The following is a 22,216-nucleotide window of genomic DNA, read 5'->3' as shown; positions in this document are numbered from 1 at the left end:
GAATCTGATACATCGTATTCAAACCCCAGACTCTTTTTTGGTTGTGACATACTCAATGGCTGAGCATCAGAGAGGCCCACTGCTCAGGTCACTTCCTGAGAGTTAGCTGCAGAGGCTTAGGACACAAATATGGACTCAAGGTTAGAGAAGACTGTTGTCTCTTCAGCTACCAGGCCTGACTTGCCTTTCCCTCGTCAAAGCCTGTTGCCCACTCAACTTTTGAAACTCGACAAACCTGACAACTATTTAAGATCCCCATCCAGCTTCTCCCAACCACTTCCAAAGGCTCCTGACTTGATTTCTAAAGCTGTAAGGCTACCTCTGGGCTTCTCAGGTGGCTCTGAGTTGGGAAAATCCCCTGGAGAAGGAAATGGCAACCCACTCCAGTATTCTTGCCTGGGAAATCCCATGGACAGAGAAGCCTGGTGGGCTGCAGTCCATCGGATGGCCAAGAGTTGGACATGACTCAGCCACTGAGCACACACACACATACACAAGACTACCTGTGACCTCATTTTTGAGGCCCCTGGGAGATTTTTGCAGGTTATGGCTGAACTTGATTTAAACTATCCTTACATATAAAATAAAAACTTGCAAAAGAGATTGAGACTTCCCCAATAGTCCAGGAGTTGATTCCATGCTTCCACTGCAGGATTTGATCCCCGGTAGGGGAACTAAGATCCTGCATGCTTCATGGAGCAGCCAAAAAGAAAAAAAAAAAAAGAGAAACATAAAAGGATAAATGAAGGAAAGTACTCTTTACAGAAGATTTCAAATAGGTCTCTAAATAAGTTCTTCTGCACGCAAAGAGCCAATTCATTGGAAAAGGCCCTGATGCTGGGACAGATTTGAAGTCCAAAGAGGAAGGGGGCAACACAGGATGAGATGGTTGGATAGCATCACTGACTCAATGGACATGAATCTGAGCAAACTCCGGGAGACGGTGGAGGACAGAGGAGCCTGGGGTGCTGCAGTCCATGGGGTTGCAAAGAGTCAGGCATGACTTAGTGATTGAACCACAACAATGGTATTCAAAATACCATTTAATGTTTACAAAACCCTTTTCTGTGATCACAGGTACACAGAAAGTAAGGTCAACTGGCATTTTCTCATTTCCTGACCAGCTAAATACACTCAGCCCAGCTGCCCAGTGATAACCTGTCTGTGAACACTCTCCTTCTTGATGAGTCTCCATCCCAGGTTTCTCTTTCCCCTTTCATTCACTTATGTTTCCCGGTATTGCCTCTGAGATAAACCACCAGCACCCAAACCGTTGTCTCAGGATCTGCTTTTGGGAGACCTCTGAGCTCACACCACTTCCTCATCATAGAAGTGGCAACCGTAGGGCCCTGGTAGTTGGGCACCGTGTCTGTCTTGCCTCTGGCCTGCTTCTTCTTTCGTTGCCCTTTGATCTGCTTCTGCACCCCACGCCTTCCATCCTGTTGTGTACTAGAGGAGTTGCTTCCTTTTAAATCAACTGATCGACTGGTTTAGAAAGATTCCCTGCCAGTGCTCAAAGATAGCCTTTATGGGTTGAGCTCGGCTGCTAAACCTGCAGCATGCCATGGGTTCTAGAAACTTCCACTGGTCCCATCAATCCTCTTCCACTCAGATTGGAGGGGTGAACAGTTCCAGGGCTAAGGCCAGGGTTCTAGAAATCCGAGTCTCTAAGTTCCCTAAGCGAAAGTGAAAGTGAAGTCTCTCAGTCGTGTCCGACCCGTGGACTGCAGCCCACCAGGCTCCTCTGTCCATTGGATTCTCCAGGCAAGAATACTGGAGTAGGTTGCCATTTCCTTCTCCAGGGGATCTCCCAGACCCAGGAATCGAACCCAGGTCTCCCGCGTTGCGGGCAGATGTGGGCAGACGCTTTAACCTCTGAGCCACCAGGAAGCCACTAGAGGACCCATTAATCATTTCCACCCAATTCCATGTGATAGAAAACTGAGGGAGGTGGGAGGGAGGTTTAAGAGGGAGGGGATGTATTTTAGCTGATTCATATTGTTGTGCTGGAGAAGGCAATGGCAACCCACTTCAGTACTCTTGCCTGGAAAATCCCAATGACGGAGGAGCCTGGTGGGCTGCAGTCCATGGAGTTGCTAAGTGTTGGACATGACTGAATGACTTCACTTTCACTTTCATGCATTGGAGAAGGAAATGGCAACCCGCTCTAGGGTTCTTGCCTGGAGAATCCCGGGGACAGGGGAGCCTGGTGGGCTGCCGTCTATGGGGTCGCACAGAGTCGGACACAACTGAAGCGACTTAGCAGCAGCAGCAGCAGCCACATTGTTGTGCAGCAGAAACCAACACAATATTGTAAAGCAATTGTCCTACAATTAAAAAAAAACAAAACTGAGCGGCAGGGAGGGTGAACACTGGCAACACTTTGTCCATCAGGGAGTCAGAACTCAGATCTCTGACCCCCGAAACCTCTGCTTTTCCTTTCCTGAGCTTCTGAACACATTCCACCATCATCTCCTTGCTCTACTCGGCTCCCCTCACTGATCACTACTTCCAGCATTTATTCTCGGTTGCTCTAAGGCTTCAAAGACCTTGAACCCTTGAAGCACATTCATATAGTTCAGTTTCACGGCTCTGCAGCCCCCCTTTCCCTGCCCCATTCTGAGGTTGAAAATCAATTGCTACCAATATTTTTGCAACTAAGAAAAACTAGGAAATAAGTAAAGTGGATGTCCAAGGGACTGTCTGTATAGACTGCTTCCATAATTGAGCTCCCCCTGGAATTTCTGTGACTGGAGGGAAATTATTGCTAGTTTGGTCCACTGTACCCTGAGAAGATGCAAATGAGCATCCATGGCCTGCTGAACTCAAGAGCATCTTACCTGCCATCTGAGCCCCTCAAAGCCAATGCTCAGCTGTTTTTCCCTAGACTTGACTGAGAATCTCAGGTCAGCCAAGGCCTTGGTTTTGTCTCCTGTTCCCACCTGGCTTTCTCAGAACTGAGTTCCCCTACCCCAGAGTTGGAGAAGGCAATGGCAACCCACTCCAGTACTCTTGCCTGGAAAATCCCATGGGTGGAGGAGCCTGGTGGGCTGCAGTCCATGGTATCGCTAAGAGTCGGACAAGACTGAGCGACTTCACTTTCACTTTTCACTTTCATGCATTGGAGAAGGAAATGGCAACCCACTCCAGTATTCTTGCCCGGAGAATCCCAGGGACGGGGGAGCCTGGTGGGCTGCCGTCTCTGGGGTCGCACAGAGTCGAACATGACTGAAGCGACTTAGCACCAGCAACAACAGCCGCCCAGAGTAGCCAGGTTTCCTCATTCTTTCAACTTCTCATTCTTTGTCCAAGCAAGCTGTTTTTTTCCCCTCTAACCTAAAATGCCAAATTAGTATTTATTTCCCACATTCTTATCTTGATCATCTTTTGGGTGGGTTCATTTGTGTTCTCAAACAGATGCTGGAGGACAAAGCCCTGAATTTGATCTGCTTTCTGGCATCACATGTAGCTTGTTAGGGACCAAATATGTCTCCCCAACCCCCTTCCCATGCTGAAATCCTAGTTCCAGCGTGGCTGTATTAGGTGATGAGGCCTTCACAGAACTAATTAAGGGTAAATTCATAAGGTCAGAAGGGTGAGGCCTTGATCTGATAGGATCGGTGTCCTTATAAGAAGAGACACCAGAGAGCTTGTTCTTTCTGTGACAGTAGCACTGAGAAAAGCCTGTTTCTGGACAGAGTGAGAAGGCAGCTATCTATAGGCTAGGAAGAGAGCCCTCTCCCCAGAACCAAATCAGCTGGAACCTTGATCGTGGACTTCCAGCCTCCAGAACTATAAGAAAAGAAATCCCTTTTACTTAAGCCACCCAAGGTATGGTATTCCGTCATGGCAGCCTGAACTACTAATACCCAGCTGTTGATTGAGAATGTGGTCCCCAGCCTCAGAGCTGCTTCTGCATGAAAAGCTAACTAACTTTGTAGAGTCTCAAACCAAACCTTCCTTTGCTACCATCACTCAGGAACTCCCATCCTCGCCTCGTGGTTTGTGACAGCCTCTTCCCAAGTGTGAACAAGGATCTGTGCTGTGCTAAGTTGCTTCAGTCGTTTCTGACTCTTTGTGACCCCGTGGACCGTAGCCCAACTGGTTCCTCTGTCCAAGGGATTTCTCCAGGCAAGAATGCTGGAGTGGGATTGCCATTTCCTCCTCCAAGGGATCTTCTCGACCCAGGAATGGAATCTGTATCTCTTATGTCTCCCGTATTGGCAGGTGGGTTCTTTACCACTAGCACCCCTGGGGAAGCCCTTCCCAAGTGTGAACCGGGTTCTAAAACACAAGCAAATCTTTTACCTCTCTGTCTGTGCTGCCTCTGGCCTTCCATTAGATGCCCCGTCTTCAGAGCGTCTGGCCCGACACCTCTTGTATCTCCTTTTTCCAGGCCTTATTACCCTGCCCTGTGCTCTTGAGATGTCCTCTTAACAGTCCTCACTGCCATCATTATCTAGCATACAGAAGAGGAAATGGCAGAGGCTCAGAAGTAACACGTGCCAGCTTGCATAACTGATAAATAATAGAACTAGGTTCAAATCCAGTTCAGTTTTGCCCCCAGTCCAGTATACTTGCTGCTAGACTTGTTTAGTGTTCTTTCTACATTGCTAGACTTTTTAACGTTCTGCCTTTAACTGGAGTGATTTATGAAACTGACCTACACCCTTTAGCAGATGGTAAGCTCTTGGAAGGTAGCTTGTCCTGATCGCCCTTATACCCTGGGCGGTGGCTAAGCCCTTGCCCTGGGGAGGGACTTAAGAAAAGGTACTGAATTGAAACTAAGAGACAGTCATCACAATGCGGATACAGAGAAGAGTAGCTTAGGAGATTTAGAAGCAGCTGGTAGAAAGAGGAGTCAGTTTCTGGATTGAACTGGAGGTGATGAAGAGAATTTGGCTAGGCAAAGAAGGGGGTGGTCTGGAGTCGGCCTCAGTGTCACGGAGTTACATTTGAGGCAGGCAGTGAACTTGTGGGCTTCCCTGGTGGCTCAGGCAGTAAAGAATCTGCCTGCAATTCAGGAGACACAGGTTCCATCCCTGCGTCGGGGAGATCCCCTGGAGAAGGAAATGGCTACTCACTCTAATATTCTGCCTGGAGAATCCCATGGACAGAGGGGCCTGGTGGGCTGCAGTCCATGGGGTCGCAAAGAGTCGGACATGACAAAGAGTCACATAACAGTGAACCCGCGGAAGGAGGCTGACTTGGGGGACCCTGGAGTGTCTGCATTGGGGTCAGCTGTGAACACCAGTGAGCACCGAGCAGGTCAATTAATATCTTTAGATGCTGGTTTCCTAATGCAGGGGTCCCCACCCTGTGGGATCTAATGCTGATGCTCTGAGGTGGAGCTGATGTAACAATAATAGAAATAAAGTGCACAAGAAATGTAACCCATTTGAATTATCCCCAAACCATCTCCCCCATCCCCCGTCCATAAAAAAATCGTCTTCCACGAAGTTGGTTCCTGGTTCCCGAAAGGTTTGGGGCCACTCTCCTAATGTGTAAAGTAAGAAAAATAAGAGTACCTACCCTTTTGGGTTAATGCGAAGAATAAGGAGGATAACATATGTAAAGGGTTTAGTACATTGTTTAGACCCAATACACGTTGAGTGAGTGAGTGAGTGAAGTCACTCAGTTGTGTCTGACTCTTTGCGGCCCTGTGGACTGTAGCCCACCAGGCTTCTCTGTCCATGGGATTCTCCAGGCAAGAATACTGAAGTGGGTTACCATTTTCTTCTCCAGGGGATCTTCCCGACCCAGAGATCGAACCAGCGTCTCTTGCATTGGAAGCAGACGCTTTAACCTCTGAACCACCAGGGAAGCCCTCTTGTTAATAAGAAATACTACTAAAATATTATTACTAATACTACAATCTGAAAGTTCACACTGACACCAATCTAACTCTCTGAGTAAATTATTTACTTTATACCTATAGATAAGTCCACTGCGGTTGGTAGATTAAAAACCAAATTTATTTAAAAGCACCACTAAGAATTCCCTGGCAGTCCAGTGGTTAGGACCAGGTGCTTTCACTGACATGGCCTGGGTTCAGTCCTTGGTTGTGGAACTAAGATCCCACAGGTCATGGGTGCAGTGCCACACCCCTCGTCCTCACAAGAAAGGCACCATTAAATTCACAGAAACACTGTGCTTACTATGATTTTCCTGATCAATGGATTCCAGGAGTCCCTGAATATATTTTAGCCTTATGAGAGAGTCTCAGAGTTGAAAATCTTGGCGTTTTGGGAGACAGAGGAGTGGGAAACACTGTTCTGGTCCAAGACTAACTTGGCTCAGGCACTTGGTTTGGGAACAGGCTGGTGGGAGTCCGTGCTCCACTTATGGGCTATGCCTTTAAAGACTAGGAAAATCCCTTCGATTCAATCGTTTGGCCACTGGATGTGAAGAGCTGACTCTTGGAAAAGACCCTGATGCTGGGAAAGATTGAGGGCAGGAGGAGAAGGGGACAACAGAGGATGAGATGGTTGGATGGCGTCCCTACTCAATGGACATGAGTTTGAGCAAACTCTGGGAGACAATGAAGGATAGGGAAGCCTGGCATGATGCAGTCCATGGGGGTCACAAAGAGTCTCTCAGACTTGACTGAACAACAACTTCTCTTTCAGCTTCCTCAGCCCTAAAATGAGGTTAGCATCACCCTAGGGCCATAGGAGGGCTTCAGTAGACACTGTGTGTAAACTAAGTACTGGTAAATAATGATGCTGGCGAAGCCCGATCACAAAGGCCTTGGAGTTTCATCCTGTGAGCCCCAGTTCTCAAACTTCCCGTCGCAGCAACTCAGCATCGCCTGTACAGAGAATGAGGCCTCTCAGGCCTACCCCACACTTGGTGGATCAAACTCTGGAGGTGGGGTAGGCGATCAGCGCCTTTGCAGTCCCTTTCGGTGATTCTTGGACCCTGCGGTGAGGGAATACGGAGCCATTAGGGTGTTTGGCCAGCGGAGTGACAGTGATGCAATGACTGTTTGCAGACCATTTATTCACGTTAAACAGGATGAAACTGTCTAACTGCTGACTGGCTTCCAAAGTTGCCGGAAGAAGCCTGTCCATCGCTCCTCAGCGATCTCTAGGCACAGAACTTGGGGCAAGACTCCTGGTCCTCGCCTCGTCCACAGTGAGGAACTCGGCGCAAGGCAGTGAACGGAGCGGTTCGGATTCAGTTTCCGCCTAAAGTCTCGGGACGCGTCGGCCGAGTGATGCTCGGCGAATCCCCAACTACAACGAGGTCACCGGTTCAGCCTGGAAAAGAAGAGAAAGGACCCGAGAAGCCGCTAGGGAAACCGGAAACGAGGGTCTTCAGGGGCAGACTCGGCGGTGGGGGACGCGAAGGGAAGAAGGGGGGCGCGTGGGCCGGGCGGACCCTCCAGCTCGGGGATCCCGGCGGGGCGGGGCGGGGCGCGGCGGGGCGGGGCTCCGCGGGGGCGGGGGTCGGCCCGCCCCTCCGCCCGAGGCAGGGAGGTGGGGGGTCCGGGCTGGCTTCCCTTTGTCCCGGGTGCGCCCCCCTCCGGCCCCGCGCGCGGTCGCCGCCCGGGCCCCACCCCGCGCCCCCCGCCCTGCCGCCTCCGGGCGCGAGCGCGCTTCCGCCCGCTTTTCCTGCCAGAGGAGGAAAGGGGGAGCTGTTCGCTCTCCTCCGAGTGCGATTTCGGTGTCCCGTGTCTCCTCCTCCCGCGCCGCCACCGCCCCCGCCCCCCGCTCATCTTTGTCTGGCGGCCTCGCGCTCCGGGCTCCACACTCGGCGGCGCCGCGGCCCCTGCTCCGGGCCGCTAGTGCAGGCGCGCGCGGGGCGCGGGGCCGGGGCCTGAGGCGCGGGCGACGCCCGGGGGCCTGCCGGCCGCCCCGGCCATGGAGTGAGCGCCGCCGCCGCCGCCGCCCACCCGCGCTCGCCCCGCCCGCCGCCCCCGGCCTCGCCCGCGGGCCCGCGCCGCCCGCCGGGCCTCCGACGCCCAGAAACACGCCGGAGACCTACTGATCGTGGCCGATCCGCGGAGGCAGAAAGGGAAGATGGCGAACGACTCCCCTGCCAAAAGTCTGGTGGACATCGACCTGTCCTCCCTGCGGGTGAGTGGCGGCCCAGGAACACCCGGGCGCGGGGCGCGGGGCGCGCGGGGACCCGGGGCCGCGCCCTGGCCGCCCGGGCGCCGCCGCGGGAAGAACCGCGGGTACGGCGGCCCCTTTGTCTGCCCGCGTCGACGGGTGCGGGGGCCCCCGGGGCGCGACCCTTCGCCGGCGCCGCCGCCGCCCGGGACCCCCGGCCCCCGGATCGCGGCCCTTGGGCTCCCGCGACCCCACCGCACGAAGCCCACCGCCGGGGTCGCCGCCCTTTCTCTCCGGCTGTCCTGCTGCTTTATTCATTGTTGTGCTGCTTTCCGACGCTCACCCCTCCCCTCCTTCTCCTCCAGGATCCGGCGGGGATTTTCGAGCTGGTAGAAGTGGTGGGAAATGGCACCTACGGACAAGTCTATAAGGTCGGTGCGGGCGCCTCCTTTGTTTCCCGGGGACGGGTTGAAACTTCTGGTCCGGGGGCGCCGGGGGATGGACACGCCGCCGCCCGGAGGCCACGCCGCGCGGCTGAAGTTGGGAGAGGGGGCTTGCCTCGTCGTCCCGCTGTTTTTTAGCAGAGTTTATATTCACACTGGCCTGAAAAGACCTCATTTCCTGGCTCTCAGATAAGGAAATAACGCTCCACTCTCAGGCATGCACTTCCATAAAATGGAAAAGCGTTTTTTTTTTTTTTTTTCCATCAGGCAGCCTACATGTCCCCCCACCACCCCCCCCCCACCCCCGTTTTTCCCAGATCTGGCCTTCGGAGTTAGTGTGTTCATTAAAATTCAGAATAGGCAGGCCTCGCCTGTGATTATCCCAAAGCACTGCCTTGGCCTTGAGAATTGTCTTCGTGTTGCCTCGTTTGAATGTTCGCCGGGAGCCCAGGGAGCGGAGTTTGCTGATACCTGGTTCTGCTTTATCACCAGCATACGTTCTACCGATGGGCGCATATTTTGGGGAACAGGGGAGGGCTGTGTGTTTGGGTAGCAGGAGCAGGAAGAATTACAGGGTGAGGATTATACAGTCTGAATTCCAGGAATAACCTGTTTGACAGGTGTGTAATTGAAACAGAAATGAGACAGAGCTCAGGAGTGGCGAGGGTGCCCAGATTTCACACCAACCCCAGGTCTTTCTCTTTTTTTAACATGAGCCTCCCCCTCCCCCCCCCCCACCAACCCCCAGTCCCTTGAAACTAACAAATTCGGAGACTCTGAGTCGGCCCTGAGTAACAGACACCTGATGAGACTAAGCTTGTTGCTGGTTTTGTTCAGTGCCCGTTGTGGAGATTACCCAGAGCTCTGGCTAATGGAGGCAGGGCCCTTGAATGTTTGAAACAGAATGTGAAATGCTCCGTGTTCTGATTTGTTTCTCGTTACTGAAGGTTCTCTTCAAGTTATCTGCACTGCACCGGGGGTGTTCCATAGCTGTTCCCTGTTTTCTAGTTGGATTGGGATAGGGAAAAAAAAATCTTATGAAGCAGGGCTTTGTGGCTCGCTGTGAAGAATTGTCATTGTCTGGCGAAAAGTGGAGGACGGGGGTGTTGGAAGCTGACTGTAGACGTTTTCTTCGGCCAAATTAAGTGTGGATCCCATTGTCCCTTTTTCTGCTCCGTGAATAGGGTTTATCTATCCACAGCCCCAACTTTCCCCCGATCCCGGCTGTGTACCGGCCTGTGGTCTGAACTGGACGGAGTCCGTCTTTTTAGGTGATCTCAAGTGAATCAGCATGTGTTCTGTTGGCTAACAGTTGGGGCCAGGGCCAGGTTTTTGAATTTGAAAGAGAGCCCTGTTAAGCTCGGCCTGCCGGGCTCAACTGAATTTGGAAGCTTTTGGAAAATTTTGGAAACGGTCATGTTGCAACTCCCTGAGTGGTCTGCTAACTGGCTCCAAGACTGTTCTCCCCAGCCTCAGTGTTTGTTTAAGCACTGGTTGGTTTTTCCTAACCGAGTTTTTCCGGCCAGGTCTGAGTGGTGACCGTCTTCGTCCAAGTGAGTTAGCCAGGGCTTGTATTTGACCTGCTTACACAGAAGTTGGATTGTTTGGGTCTTCAAGGGTCAGCACAAATGTGAAGGCTGGTGGAAGTAGACCAGAAGCTGTTTTTGTTTTTAAACTGTAAGAGAAAAAGAGAGTGAACCATGGATGTGTCTTCATGGGTTTAGGAGCTAGGTGTTCTTAACGGGAGCACCTGGGGCAGGTTCACTCCCAAGGTTTCCCCTGCTTCTTCCCTCTGGTTCCACACTCTCTCCCCCAAAGCTTTTGGGATCGACTTGCTAAGCACCAGGTTTGGGAAGCTGTTGGGATTGGGCAGTAACAGGCTCCCTGGCTCTCTCCTTACAAAGTACAATTGAGAAGAAATGCTCAAATTATGCAAAGCCGAGGAAACTATAGGAAATCTGTGCAACAATGGCCTGCAGTCTGAAGCAGGAGCACGACGGGAGCTTTTGCTCGCCTGCAGTTGGTTTATTATTACGGAGAATTTGAAACAGACATCGGAGAGGAAGAGGCAAGCACTGGCCTCACAGTGACCAGCATGTGACTGATCTGGTTTTCTCTGCTGTCCTTCCTCCCACCTCCATTATCTTCACATAAAACCTAGATGCCATTTCCCCATAAATACTTCAGTTGGTGTCTTTTTTTTTTTTTCTTTTGGGTAGTTTCCATGCTGTTTTCACACCAAAAAAAAGTGAATTCCTTCCTAGCAAATTTTCAGTTTTTTCTTTTAAATTGAAGTCTAGTTGATTCACAACGTTGGGCTAGTTTCAGATGTACAGAAAGATGATTCAGTTATATGTATGTATATGTATATATAGTTATATATATATGTATGTATGTAAATACTCTTTTCCAGATTCTTTTCCCTCGTAGATTATTACAGAATATTGCGTTACCTGTGCTATGCAGTAGGTCCTCATTAGCTGTCTGTTCTATGTATAGTAGTGTGTATATGTTAACCCCAAACTCCCTGATTTATCCCCCTCCCTGCTTTGGTAACCATGTTTGTTTCAGATGTTCAGCGCTAAATTTTCCTGATCATCTCATATATGTTTTCTTACTCGCATGATAAAGTCTTTCATATTTTTGAACTGACCCTGGAAAGTTGAGTCTTAGGTGGAGAGAGCAGGAACCACTAACACCTCCATTTTTTTCCTCCCTTTGTTATTTCTAGGACCATTTTCATCATGCCTTGAAGTGTGTTTAGGGTTTCTGTTTCATGATTTGCATACAGTGGTTTTGTGATTAGATTATTGACACTAGCGTTTGTTTACTCTTCCTGAACGTCCATCAATGTGACTAGTGTCAGAGTTTGGAAATGAAAAGAACAATTGTAGGTGAAACACCTGTACGCTGAGCAGTCTGTAGTCCTAGTTTATTTCATTGTTATATTTTCTGTTTTTAATTTTTTTCTGTGAACTTTTTTAGTGATTAGTGTTGCTTGTTTTTAGAAGATTGTGTTTACATGAAGTGAATGGGTTGAGAGGGAGTTTGCGAGTTTTGAGATGTTCTATGGAAGTGGCTTTCTTGGGGAGTTTAGAATTTTCTCCATTCCTGACTAAAATGGTATAGTTGAACAGTACATAACTTTATTTTTAATAAAGGATGTGAGACATAGGCTGTGTTCTATTTAGAGAAACTTAGTTTTTGCTTTAGGTTTTTGAGTGATCATAGGGAAGGATACTCATAAATTAAAAAGGGAAAAACGTTGTGAATTTCTGTTTGCAGGGTTTCATTCGGAGTACCATACATTTATAAAAGAAGTGTCTGTAAAATGTTTCTGTGCGTGTGGAGTAGTGAGTGTAGTAGATGTAGTGAATAGTAATCATTGTCATCGAAAGGGGGCAGTGATAATGGAAAGAATCCAAACCAGGATTCATAGATCGAAGTTCATTTTTGTGTCATGGGAGTTTGTTACTTTTAAATTTGGCCAGCTGTGTTTCTTTTCTTGGGGTAGCTACTCTTTATTTTGCTTTTTTGTGCACATTCAGTGGCCAGTGGTCCAAAATGTCTTGGCTAAAGAGAGGAAAATCCTGCACCAGAGAGGCCTGGGGTGTGGTGGTGGGGTGAGGGGGTGGTTAGGGAGCTGAGAATCTGGCAGCCCCCTTGCCTGGAGTCAGGGCTTCCTCACTGGAGGGACGGATGAGCATCTTGACTGTGACCTTGTCCTTCTGGGCTGGAGGCCTCCTCCGGGCCTGAAGATGGGGAGTAGCGTTAACCTGAAAGTTGGCCACCTGTTAGGTGCTGTGCAAATGCCGTCCCCCTCTTTTATTGAAAGCGGGGTATGTGTGGCCAAAGGTGACCCTCTGGGAGTGGCAGGAGGGCTAGGGAGTGGTGGGCATCTGGAAGAGGGTTTATTCCTGTTGGTGTTGAGGACACCCCTCATTCCTTGGCATCAAGGATCCATTGGAAGTTTGGGGGTCTCTGAGAGTAGGAGGGTGGCTCAGATGAGGTTTGGAGAAGGAGAAGGTGAGATGGTTGGCCTGGGTCAGCAGTCCAGGGGAGAGGAGGGGAAGGCCAGGCCTGGGCAGGGCAGCAGAGAGAGAGAGGAGTGTTGGACTGAGTACTTGGGCTTCCTGCCTTGATCAATTCACTCCGTGTCTGCAATTTTGGTGTGGTCCTTTACATGGGTCCACTGTTTGCCTGCTGGATGACAAGGAACCTTGGGATTTTTGAAAGTGCTGAAATTGCTTTCCATTGCTTAGCAATAAAAGTGCCATGTAAATTGTGTAGCTTTAAAAAATCATCAGTGTAACATTTTGGAGCAGGCACTTAAACTTTTGTGAGGGGGGAGGTTTCTGCAAATGTTACCTTGTGGGGGTTGCGACTCTTGCTCTTAATTGAAGTGAAGACATTCACTGGGGCACAATGAACTTTGTAGAACTGCATGTTTTCCTTAAGAGGAGAGTTGATCGGCCTCTGAGTGGCATGTACAGACTTGTTCAGAGACACAGAGTTCCTTCCTGCTGGAAAGATTCCGGGCCTGAGTTGAAGGGAGGCAGAGAGGACACACAGGCCAGTGGCTCTCTTAAAAAATAATTATCAACCCAAACTTCCAAAAACTCTTTTGAAATGAAACTAAATCAGGAATGTCAAAAGCCTTGCAGAAAAGCCAACCATCAGATAACACCCTGCTGATAGTGTTTTTTTAAACTCCTTATTGTTTGAAACTTTGTAATACAGTGTTTATTTCTGTAGCTTGCAGACTTGTATTTTGTCTTTTCCCCCCCTTAATGGATCTGATATATGTCTGTTTCTGTATATTGACATCATCCAAAAATATTATCCGGGGGCCCTTTTGGTACAGAGTGTGTATTCATAGATTTTTGTGGACTGACCCTGGAAAAGCCAAGATGATTTTTGGAAAAATAGATCCTACTTTGGAAGTAATGAATCCATGAGCAGGTGTGCTAAACCTAGGAATAATCTAAGGCGTTTCATCCCCAGGGAACAAAAAAATACTATAAAATGCATTTTAACCTAAAGGTGGGTGCTTTGACACGTGCATTTCATATATGGTCTTTTGTTTCTTCTCTTTCTTAGTAAATATATACTTTCATCTTGTTATGAATAGCGGCTTGAGGCAAGTTATAAATCCAGAATTGGTTAAGAAAAGGGCATAAAATGCAAGTTTGCAAGCCGAAGGGCTGCCTGCCCTCAGAGCTGTCGGGCGTTCTCTGTCTCGCAGCCACGCTGACTTTAGGGTGCCTGTGCTTTTCATCATTAGTAACAGTGCTTTCAGCTGTCTCTGTTCTGATGACTTACACTGGCAGACAGCAGTGCATACAAATTATCTTGCAAGTGCACGGCTTGCAGACCCAGGTGGCCCGGGTACCAAACAGGACTCTTGCCCAGAGTGCAGCGCTGAAAGCTTCACTCTCTATCTTATAAAAGGAGAATGAACAAGAGTGCGGACCAAGAATTAATGGTAGTGGAGTCAGGAACTTATTCCGCATTGGGTTCTCAAAGTCGAACTCTGCCTGTTTAGAACTTTTTGTGATGATTGTAAGGGTCGAAACAATTTTAGGTCGTCACCTTACTGTTTGAAAATCAGGGTTTTAAAAACTTTATTTCTCCCACAAGTAGCTAGATATTTAGCTAGTGGATCGCAGGTCATCTTAAAAGTACTTGCGAGTAACTGCTGTAAATATTTAGTATAAACAGATGTTTTTGTGAATTCAGGTTGGTTTTAATACCGCTCTGAATTATCAGTGTTAACATATTAAAAAGCTGTGTTGAACGTTTAATTTGGGACCTGATTTTCATTGGAACATGATTATCGGGGGCAGAGATTCCCAAGTACTTTTAGAAGATTCTGTTTACAGTTATTAATATTTTGGGCTCATAAGATGATAACGCAAGAATTGAATCATCAGAATACATTTGTCGGTCACAACTGAACAATAACATTTTTCGGACTTAGGGAGGGATGGTGAGGAAGAGAATGGAGACCAGGGCAGTGTTAATATCACCGGTGACCAGCGTGGCAGCTGAACAAACGGCCTCAGGTTTTTATGATACTCTGTTAGGAGGTTGGCTAAGTAATAAGCGTCAGCTGGCATCGTTCACAAGCAAAGTGCGCGCGATGTGTTGGCAAGCACTGAGTTGCGTGGCACTGTTTTCTGTAAGAATTTCAAAAGGAAGGACCAAATGGTAAGTTTTAGAACTTCTCAAGTTTTAAAAACTGGGATCTTAGAAACTGACATCTGTGTAGCATCATGAGGAACTTAGAGCTAGTTTCGGGAGACCAGTTAACCACACGGGGCTGGTGTCCTGCCCCTCAGGGCGCTCACTGCCCTGCAGCCCGAGCTGGGCCCTGCCTGATGGTTGGTGTCCGTGCAGTGGTACAGGCAGTGTGTTTACCTTCCAGGAGCACAGGGAAGACGGAGTGGACAGCGTGTGCCAGACACGTAACATCCTGAGACGGCTCTGTCTCCCCAGGCCCTGCACCCAGACACAACCCATGCACCCAACCCCAGCTTCCCAGCCTCCAAGGGGCTTGGGCCATAAAATACCGTACCAACTAGACAAGGAAAGAGACAGAAAATCAGATACAGAAAACACCATCCTGAGTCTTTTTTTAAATTTAGTTTATTGGAGTATAGTTGATTCTACAATGTTGTGTTAATTTCTGCTGTATAGCAAAGTGATTCAGTTTTATATATATATAATACACATCCTTTTTCATATTATATGCACATTCTTTTCCATTATGGTTTATTATAGCATATTTAATATAGTTCCCTGTGGTATGTAAGGTACTACTATTTAAGGTCCTACAAAGATAAACAGTTTCGAAACTTAGAGTTGTCCTGTTCCAAGATGCTTCTAGTTGATCCATCTGAAATTGACTGCCGTATTTTAAAGTTACGTGCTTGCATGGCTTTTTCTTGGTTTATTAGTTTTGCACATTTACTGACGTCTAGAGATGGTAGTTATGGTTTTTGAACTGCTGTTGTGATCTTTTGTGAAGAATTAGCTGTTATACCTGCCTGCCTCCCTTAAATGGCTATATCATAATTTGGGGTTAAAATGATACCGCTTATCTCTGAGCCAAGTAGTCTAATAGGATTCCATTTTCTGTTTTAAACACTTGAAAAGGTACATCAGATGCCTAGCAGAGTTAAGCTTTTATCAAAAATTTTTTTTTAATCACTTAAGTATGACAAATGACTTATTGTTTCAGATAACTTACTTTTTGTTGTTCAGTTGTTGTGTCCAGCTCTTTGCAACCCCATGGACCGCAGTATGCCAGGCTTCCCTGTCCTTCACTATCTCTTGGAGTTTGCCCAGATTCATCTCTGTTGAGTTGGTGTTGCCATCCAACCATTTTATCCTCTGACGCCCCCTTCTCCTTTGGCCCTCAAGCTTTCCCAACATCAGGGTCTTTTCCAGTGAGTCAGCTCTTCACATCAGGTGGCCAAGGTATCAGAGTTTCAGCTTCTGTCCTTCCAGTGAATAGTCAGGGTTGATTTCCTTTAGGATTGACTGGTTTGATCTCCTTGCTGTCCAAGGGACTCTCAAGAATCTTCTCTAGTACCACAATTCGAAAGCATCCACTTTTTGGTGCTTGGCCTTCTTTATGGTCCAGCTCTCACATCTGCACGTGAGTACTGGAAAAACCATAGCTTTGACAATATGGACCTTTGTTGGCAAAGTGATGTCTCTGCTTTTTAATATGCCATCTAGATTTGTCATAGCTTTCCTGTTCAACAGGAAGGAGCCTATAGACTCACTTTTTTCTCCCTGGAGGGGAGCTGGCCAGGTATACGTGCCCTCACTTTGGTGTGTCATAGCTCTGGTCCTGGACCATCTATTTCCTGGATACCATCTATTTCTTTTTTTGTTTTTGGATTACTGCCTCAACTTTCCTGAACCACATCCTCCAGGTGCAAAAGTTTTGTCTTTGGATAGCTGAAAATGTTTGCATTCTACCTTTGCATGGGATTTATATATTAGCTGATGGAAAATACTGTTGGCTGGAAATCCATTTTTCTCTTGGAGTTTTGAAGACACTGCTCTTCCATTTGAGTGTGACCTGTTCTAACTTCTTTGGGGAAGCTTTTAGGATATTTTCTTTATTCCTGATGTTCTTAGATTTTGTGATTGTCGTGTATTGTCATTCCCTGTTCCAAGAGCTTGGTTAATTCTTTTCATTAGGAGCTGCCCTTTTCTTCTGGGAAATTTTTCCTTTTTTCCCCCTCCAAATTCCCAGCCTTCTCTTTCTGAAAGTCCTATTAGTCACCTCTTTGATTTATTTTCTTATCTTTTCCTCTATTGTTTTCAGTCTTTTTTGTCCTACTATTATGAATTGCCTTTGACTTTCTATTTCAATGTTTCTATTGAATTTTAAGCCTTGTCATATTTTTAATTTATGAGAAGCCCTTTTTCACAGTTTTTTTTTTTTTTTTTTGTAAACTACATCTATTCTTTCTTGGATTTATTTCTTATCTCTGAGGATGTTGAGTGTAGATATTTTTGGTTGGTTGGTTTTCTTGAGCTCCTGTGTTATTTTCCCTTTTCCTCCAGATTTCATTTTTCTTATTTGTTTATTTGGGTCTCTATCTATTAGTGTGTGTGTATTCTTTTTTCAGATTCTTTTCCCTGATTGGTTATTATAAAGTATTGAGTATCGTTTCTTGTGCTATCTATTGGCTCTCTGTTTTACGTGTAGTAATGTATGTATGTCATCCCAACCTCGTAAGTTATTGCCGTTGCTCCACACCAGCCTCCTGGAGACAGAAAAGTTTGTTCAACAGGTTTGTTCCTTTAACCAGCTTTGTTGAGGTATTTTTATGTATTCTGGGGTTCACCCGCCTCGCGCCTGCATTTCAGGCATCTTTGGTAACGTGTTGAGTGCATGACTGTTACCACAAGTCAGTGTTCAGCACGTCCCTTGCCCTAGCACGGTCCCCCCTCCCCTTTCACAGTGAACCGCCCTGTTCCATCCCAGGGCCCCAGACAGCCGCCCACCTATTTTCTGTCTATAATTTGCCCGTTTTGAGCGTCATGTATGAATACAGCCATGCCCACGTGGCTGCTGGCGTGTGCTTCCTTCCCCTTTGTATGGTGCTTCAAGGTTCGTCCCCGCTGCTGAGCATGGTGGTCTGTCCCTTTGTCTGGCTGGATGGCATCCAGGGTGTGGACAGGCTGTGTTCTGTCCACCGGTTTGCCAGCTGACCGACGTCGCGGTTGTTCCCAGGTTTTGGCTTTTGGGAGGAGTGCCTTCTGCAGGTGTCTGAGTCTGGCCTCTGAGACGCTTTCCGAAGAGCTGCACCTGGAGCCTTCCACAGAAGGAGAAGAGAGGGGCCTCAGTCTGCCTGGGTCTCCCGCCTCGTCATCAGCATAACTCATCACCTGCTGGTTCTGATGACCCAGCCCCTTCCCTTGAAACCATTACCTTTCCCGCCCTCCGTGTTAGTCATCACTGTTAGTTTAGGTCATCCCTTTAAGCATGAAAAGTTTCTTATCACCGTAAAGACACACTGTTCACTATTAGTGAGGTCAGTGGTATCGGGAACTAGACCAGACCTGTTCTTCCTTCTCACATGTGTTGGGGGATTCCCTTGTCCAGAGCCAGCCATTTGCCATGTGATGCTGAAGACTGGAGTTTTCCTTTATCTCAGACAGAAACCACTGACTCACCAGGATTTTAAAAAACGTAACAAAATCTATTATCCTTGGTCAGAAGGGTGTATATGAAGGTAAAGAAATGATTTGTTGCACTATATGGGGGAATACGGGACTTCTCAGGTGGCTCAGGGGTAAAGAATTCGCCTGCCAATGCAGAACATTCAGGAGTCATGGATTCAGTTCCTGGGTCTGGAAGATCCCCTGGAGGAGGAGGAAATGGCAACCCACTCCAGTATTTCCAGTGTGCTTGCCTGGAAAATCCCACAGACAGAGGAGCCTTCATGGGGTTGTGAAGACTTGGACGTGATTAAGCACGTGCGTGTGCACACACACACATGGGGTGGGGGGGAATACAGCTATTCATTTGATTTTCCTCAAGTGTACCTTTCAGGGTATTTTTTCATCTCTCATTCTAAAGAACTCTTATGATATCTTTATTAGAGACTTGAATGCATTCAGGTCAAATCTAAATGTAATATGAGGGTACTTTCGGAAAATTCTTGTACTTAGAGCTTTCATTCTTACCTGCTTATGATACTAAGAGTCCAGAGAGGGTTGCAGAGAGTCAGATATGCCTGAGCACACACACGGATGATACTAATAGAATGCTGTTAACGGGGACTGCCCTGGTGGTCCACTGGTTAAGAATCCATGCTTCCACCCTAGGGGCGAGGATTCAATCCCTGCTCGGGGAACCAGGATCCTGCATGCCTCGTGTTGTGGCCAAAAAAAGAAAAGAGAATACTGTTGGCAGTCAGAACCCACGCCACGTCAGTGACTCTGGGACCCTCTGTGTAACTGCGGGGTAGTTTGCTGACTGTTCAGTTGGGAGAGCTCAGGTCAAAGGCTGAGTGTCACCCTGGTCAGGTCTGTGCATCCAAGGGACGTAGGAATTACTGGGACCCCGAGTCAGGCAGTGAGGACGCCTGGGGTTGAGGGTGTGCAGGTGGCGCGGGCTTCCCTGGCCGCGTTCGCTCACCTGCGGGGGGCCCGCCTACCGTTTCAGGGCCTTTCCTGTTTGAACATGGCGAGTGAGAATACCTCAGCTTTCTCTCTGTGTGTCTCCTTCTAGTTCCCAGAACAGACTTGTAGATGTTCAGCTCTTCATTCTTTGCTGACTTGGGGGCTTGGCGTCTGTCCGGCGTGTTGCTGTTTGTGAGAGATCTGAGCCTGCTTTGCTAGCAGCAGCCCCTTCACTCATCTCTTAGTCTATTGCTGGCTGTGGACATGGTGTGCCAGGCACCATGCTGGGCTCCTTCCTGGTTTTGTTCAGTCGCTCAGTCGTGTCTGACTCTTTGCGACCCCGTGGACTACAGTACTCCAGGCTTTCCTGTCCTTTGTCTCCCAGAATTTGCTCAAACTTACGTCTGTTGAGTTGGTGATGACATCCAGCTTTCTCCTTTTCTGTTGCCCCCGTCTCCTCCGGCCTTCAATCTTTCCCAGCATCAGGGTCTTTTCTAATGAATTGGCTCTTCACATCAGGTGGCCAAAATACAGCATCTGTCCTTCCAATGAATATTCAGGGTTGATTTCCTTTAGGACTGACTAGTTTGATCTTGCTGTCCAAGGGACTCTCAAGAGTCTTCTCCAACACCACAGTTCAAGAGCATCAGTTCTTTGGTGCTCAGCCTTCTTTCTGGTCGAAGTCTATATGGACCTTCTTGGTGGCAATGAACAAGAAAAGTGGTCAGTGCGCCGTTGGGCAGCAGGTAGCCCTCAGTTTGAGGCGGGTGATGTGGCCGGTGGGAAAGAGCAGGGGCCGTGGGAGCATAACTAAGCTGGATCTGATAGAGCAGACACGGTGATATGCAGTGAAGCTTTATGGTTTAAATTCGGTCTCTGGCTGAGGCAGAGATGGGTGAGGAGCCTTGGAGCTGATGACTCTCGTCCTGGTTAATGGAATAGAGATAAGAGGGGTGTGTCCCATTGATTATGGTAATTGCCAGCCCCATTCAGTTTTCCCGGAGCACATGTCTCTTTTGAGGCCTTGTGTCCTCCCTCTGCTGCTCTTGTGGTGTCTGGACTTTGCCGAGTTAGCAGCTCTCCGTGGAGCCCTCGTCAGCACCCGCATGGGGAGCAGGGTGGGGAGGGCGTGCTTGTCAGACCTTGGGGTGTCCTGTGAGCAACCCATATTTGGGGTGCTCATATTTGGGGATGGGCGACATCACCTGTCATTTTTTCGCCTCGCTCCTCTGTTATTTTCACTTTTGCTTCCCTCCTTACTGCTTGGCGCTTCTTAGCAGTGCTGGCTCCACTTTTACACTTGCTTTTGGACGTCCTGGGCTTGAAATAAAGCTGCTGTACTGAGCCCTGCACCGTGCTGTCCAGTAAAGTACACAAGAGCACAGCCACTTGTCCAGGATGCACGCATGTGATAATTTTCACCAGACACGTGAGCTGACTTACGTGATTGGACATGTAAACACACTTTGGCATCTTTGAAAGTTTGCAACTTGAAGGTCTGTATGTAGGGGACTTACTATATTCAGAGTTATGCAGTCGTAGCTGCAATTTGGAACATATTCGTTACTCGAAAGAAGAAATCCCATATCCCAGTCCTCCTTTCTGCCTTTCTCGCCTCAGCCCCAGGCTACTACTGATCTACTTTCTATTGTTGTTGTTCAGTGGCTAAGTCATATCTGACTCTTTGCTACCCCATGGTCCGCAGCACGCCAGGCTCCTCTGTCCTTCACTATCTTCCGGAGTTTGCTCAAATTCATGACCATTGAGTCAGCGATGCCATCCAACCATCGCATCCTCTGCCTTCTACCTCTATAGATTTACCAATTCTACACGTTTCATATAAATGAAATCGCTCAGTATGTGTTTTGTGAGCACTTAGCCTGTGTTTGAGGTTCATCTGTGTTGTAGGACTTCCCTGGTAGCTCAGCTGGTGAAGAATCTGCCGGCAATGCATGAGGCCCCGGTTCGATTCCTGGGTCAGGAAGATTCACTGGAGAAGGGATAGGCTACCCACTCCAGTATTCTCGGGCTTCCCTGGTGGCTCAGCTTTTAAAGGCTCTGCCTGCAATGTGGGAGACCTGGGTTTGACTTCTTGGGTTGGGAAGATCCCCTGGAGAAGGGAAAGGCTACCTACTCCAATATTCTGGCCTGGAGAAGTCCATGAACTATTTCATGGGGTTGCAAAGAATTAGACACGGCTGAGCGACTTTCTCTTTCACTGTGTTGTAGTATGTATTGGTACTTCATTTCTTTTTGTTGCAGAATAACAGTCCATTGAATGGATGTACTAGTTTTATTTATTATTCAGTTGAGGGTCTTGTGGACCATTTCTACTTTTGGTCAATTAGGAATACTGCTGCTGTGAACACCTGTGTACAAGGTTTTGTATAGACTGTTTTAATTTTCTTGGTTGTCTATCTAGGAGTAGAATTGCTTTTACTGTCACATGTTAGCTCTAACCTTTACAGAAACTGCTAGTTTTCCAAAGCAACTGGACCGTTCAGCATTCCCACCAGCAGTGTATGAAGGTTCCAGTTTCTGTACCTCCTTCCCATACTTGTAATTATCTATTTGATTATAGCCATCATAGTGGTATTTCATTTTAGTGGTTTAGATTGTTTTTCTTTGATAACTAATAATGTTGAGCATCTTTTCACATGGTTGCTGGTCATTTGAATATATTAGGAGAAATGGCATTCATATCCTTTGCACATTTTTAAATAGTACGTTTTGTTTTTTAAAGTTTTTCATCTCTAAGAATTCTTTATGTATTCTGGATACAGGTCTTTTGACAGATGTATGACTTGCAAAGATTTTCTCCCATTCTGTGAGTTGACTTTCTGCTTTCTTGATGGTGGACTTTGCAGCCCAGAAGTGTTTTTAATTTTGATAAAGTTCAGCTGACTGTTTCTTTTGCTTTGTGTGCTTGTGGTGTCATATCGAAGAACCTACTGCCTAAGCTGATTATTGAAGGTTTCCTCCTATGTTTTCTTTTTAAATCTCATAGTTTTGACTCTTACATTTAGCTGTTTGATCCACTTTGAGTTAATTCTGTGTCGATTC

The 22,216-nt window shown here is 47.7% G+C and overlaps 1 protein-coding gene and 1 long non-coding RNA gene across 51 annotated transcripts in view; one reads left to right on the top strand and one right to left on the bottom strand.

Moving 5' to 3' along the window:
- Nucleotides 1-5,953: 5,953 nt before the first annotated feature.
- On the bottom strand, nt 5,954-8,663 carry LOC138437111 (uncharacterized). The gene is made up of 2 exons (XR_011255771.1): nt 7,990-8,663; nt 5,954-7,262 (listed from the first exon to the last, which is right to left on the bottom strand). It is a non-coding gene; the product is annotated as an uncharacterized lncRNA (long non-coding RNA).
- MAP4K4 (mitogen-activated protein kinase kinase kinase kinase 4) overlaps nt 7,467-22,216 on the top strand; it is a 151,719-nt gene continuing 136,969 nt past the window's right edge. For all 50 annotated transcript variants that reach the window (XM_069583791.1, XM_069583789.1, XM_069583798.1 and 47 more), the window contains exons 1-2: nt 7,467-8,081; nt 8,423-8,488. In XM_069583791.1, coding sequence (XP_069439892.1) covers nt 8,025-8,081; nt 8,423-8,488 — 123 coding nt within the window. In that variant the 5' untranslated portion in view covers nt 7,467-8,024. The remainder of the gene's footprint in view (nt 8,082-8,422; nt 8,489-22,216) is intronic.

Source organism: Ovis canadensis, chromosome 3, assembly GCF_042477335.2.
Source record: "Ovis canadensis isolate MfBH-ARS-UI-01 breed Bighorn chromosome 3, ARS-UI_OviCan_v2, whole genome shotgun sequence".
In the NCBI taxonomy this organism is placed as follows: domain Eukaryota; kingdom Metazoa; phylum Chordata; class Mammalia; order Artiodactyla; family Bovidae; genus Ovis; species Ovis canadensis.
The sequence above is the reverse complement of the archived record's forward strand: the minus strand, read 5'-3'. Positions and strand labels throughout refer to the sequence as shown.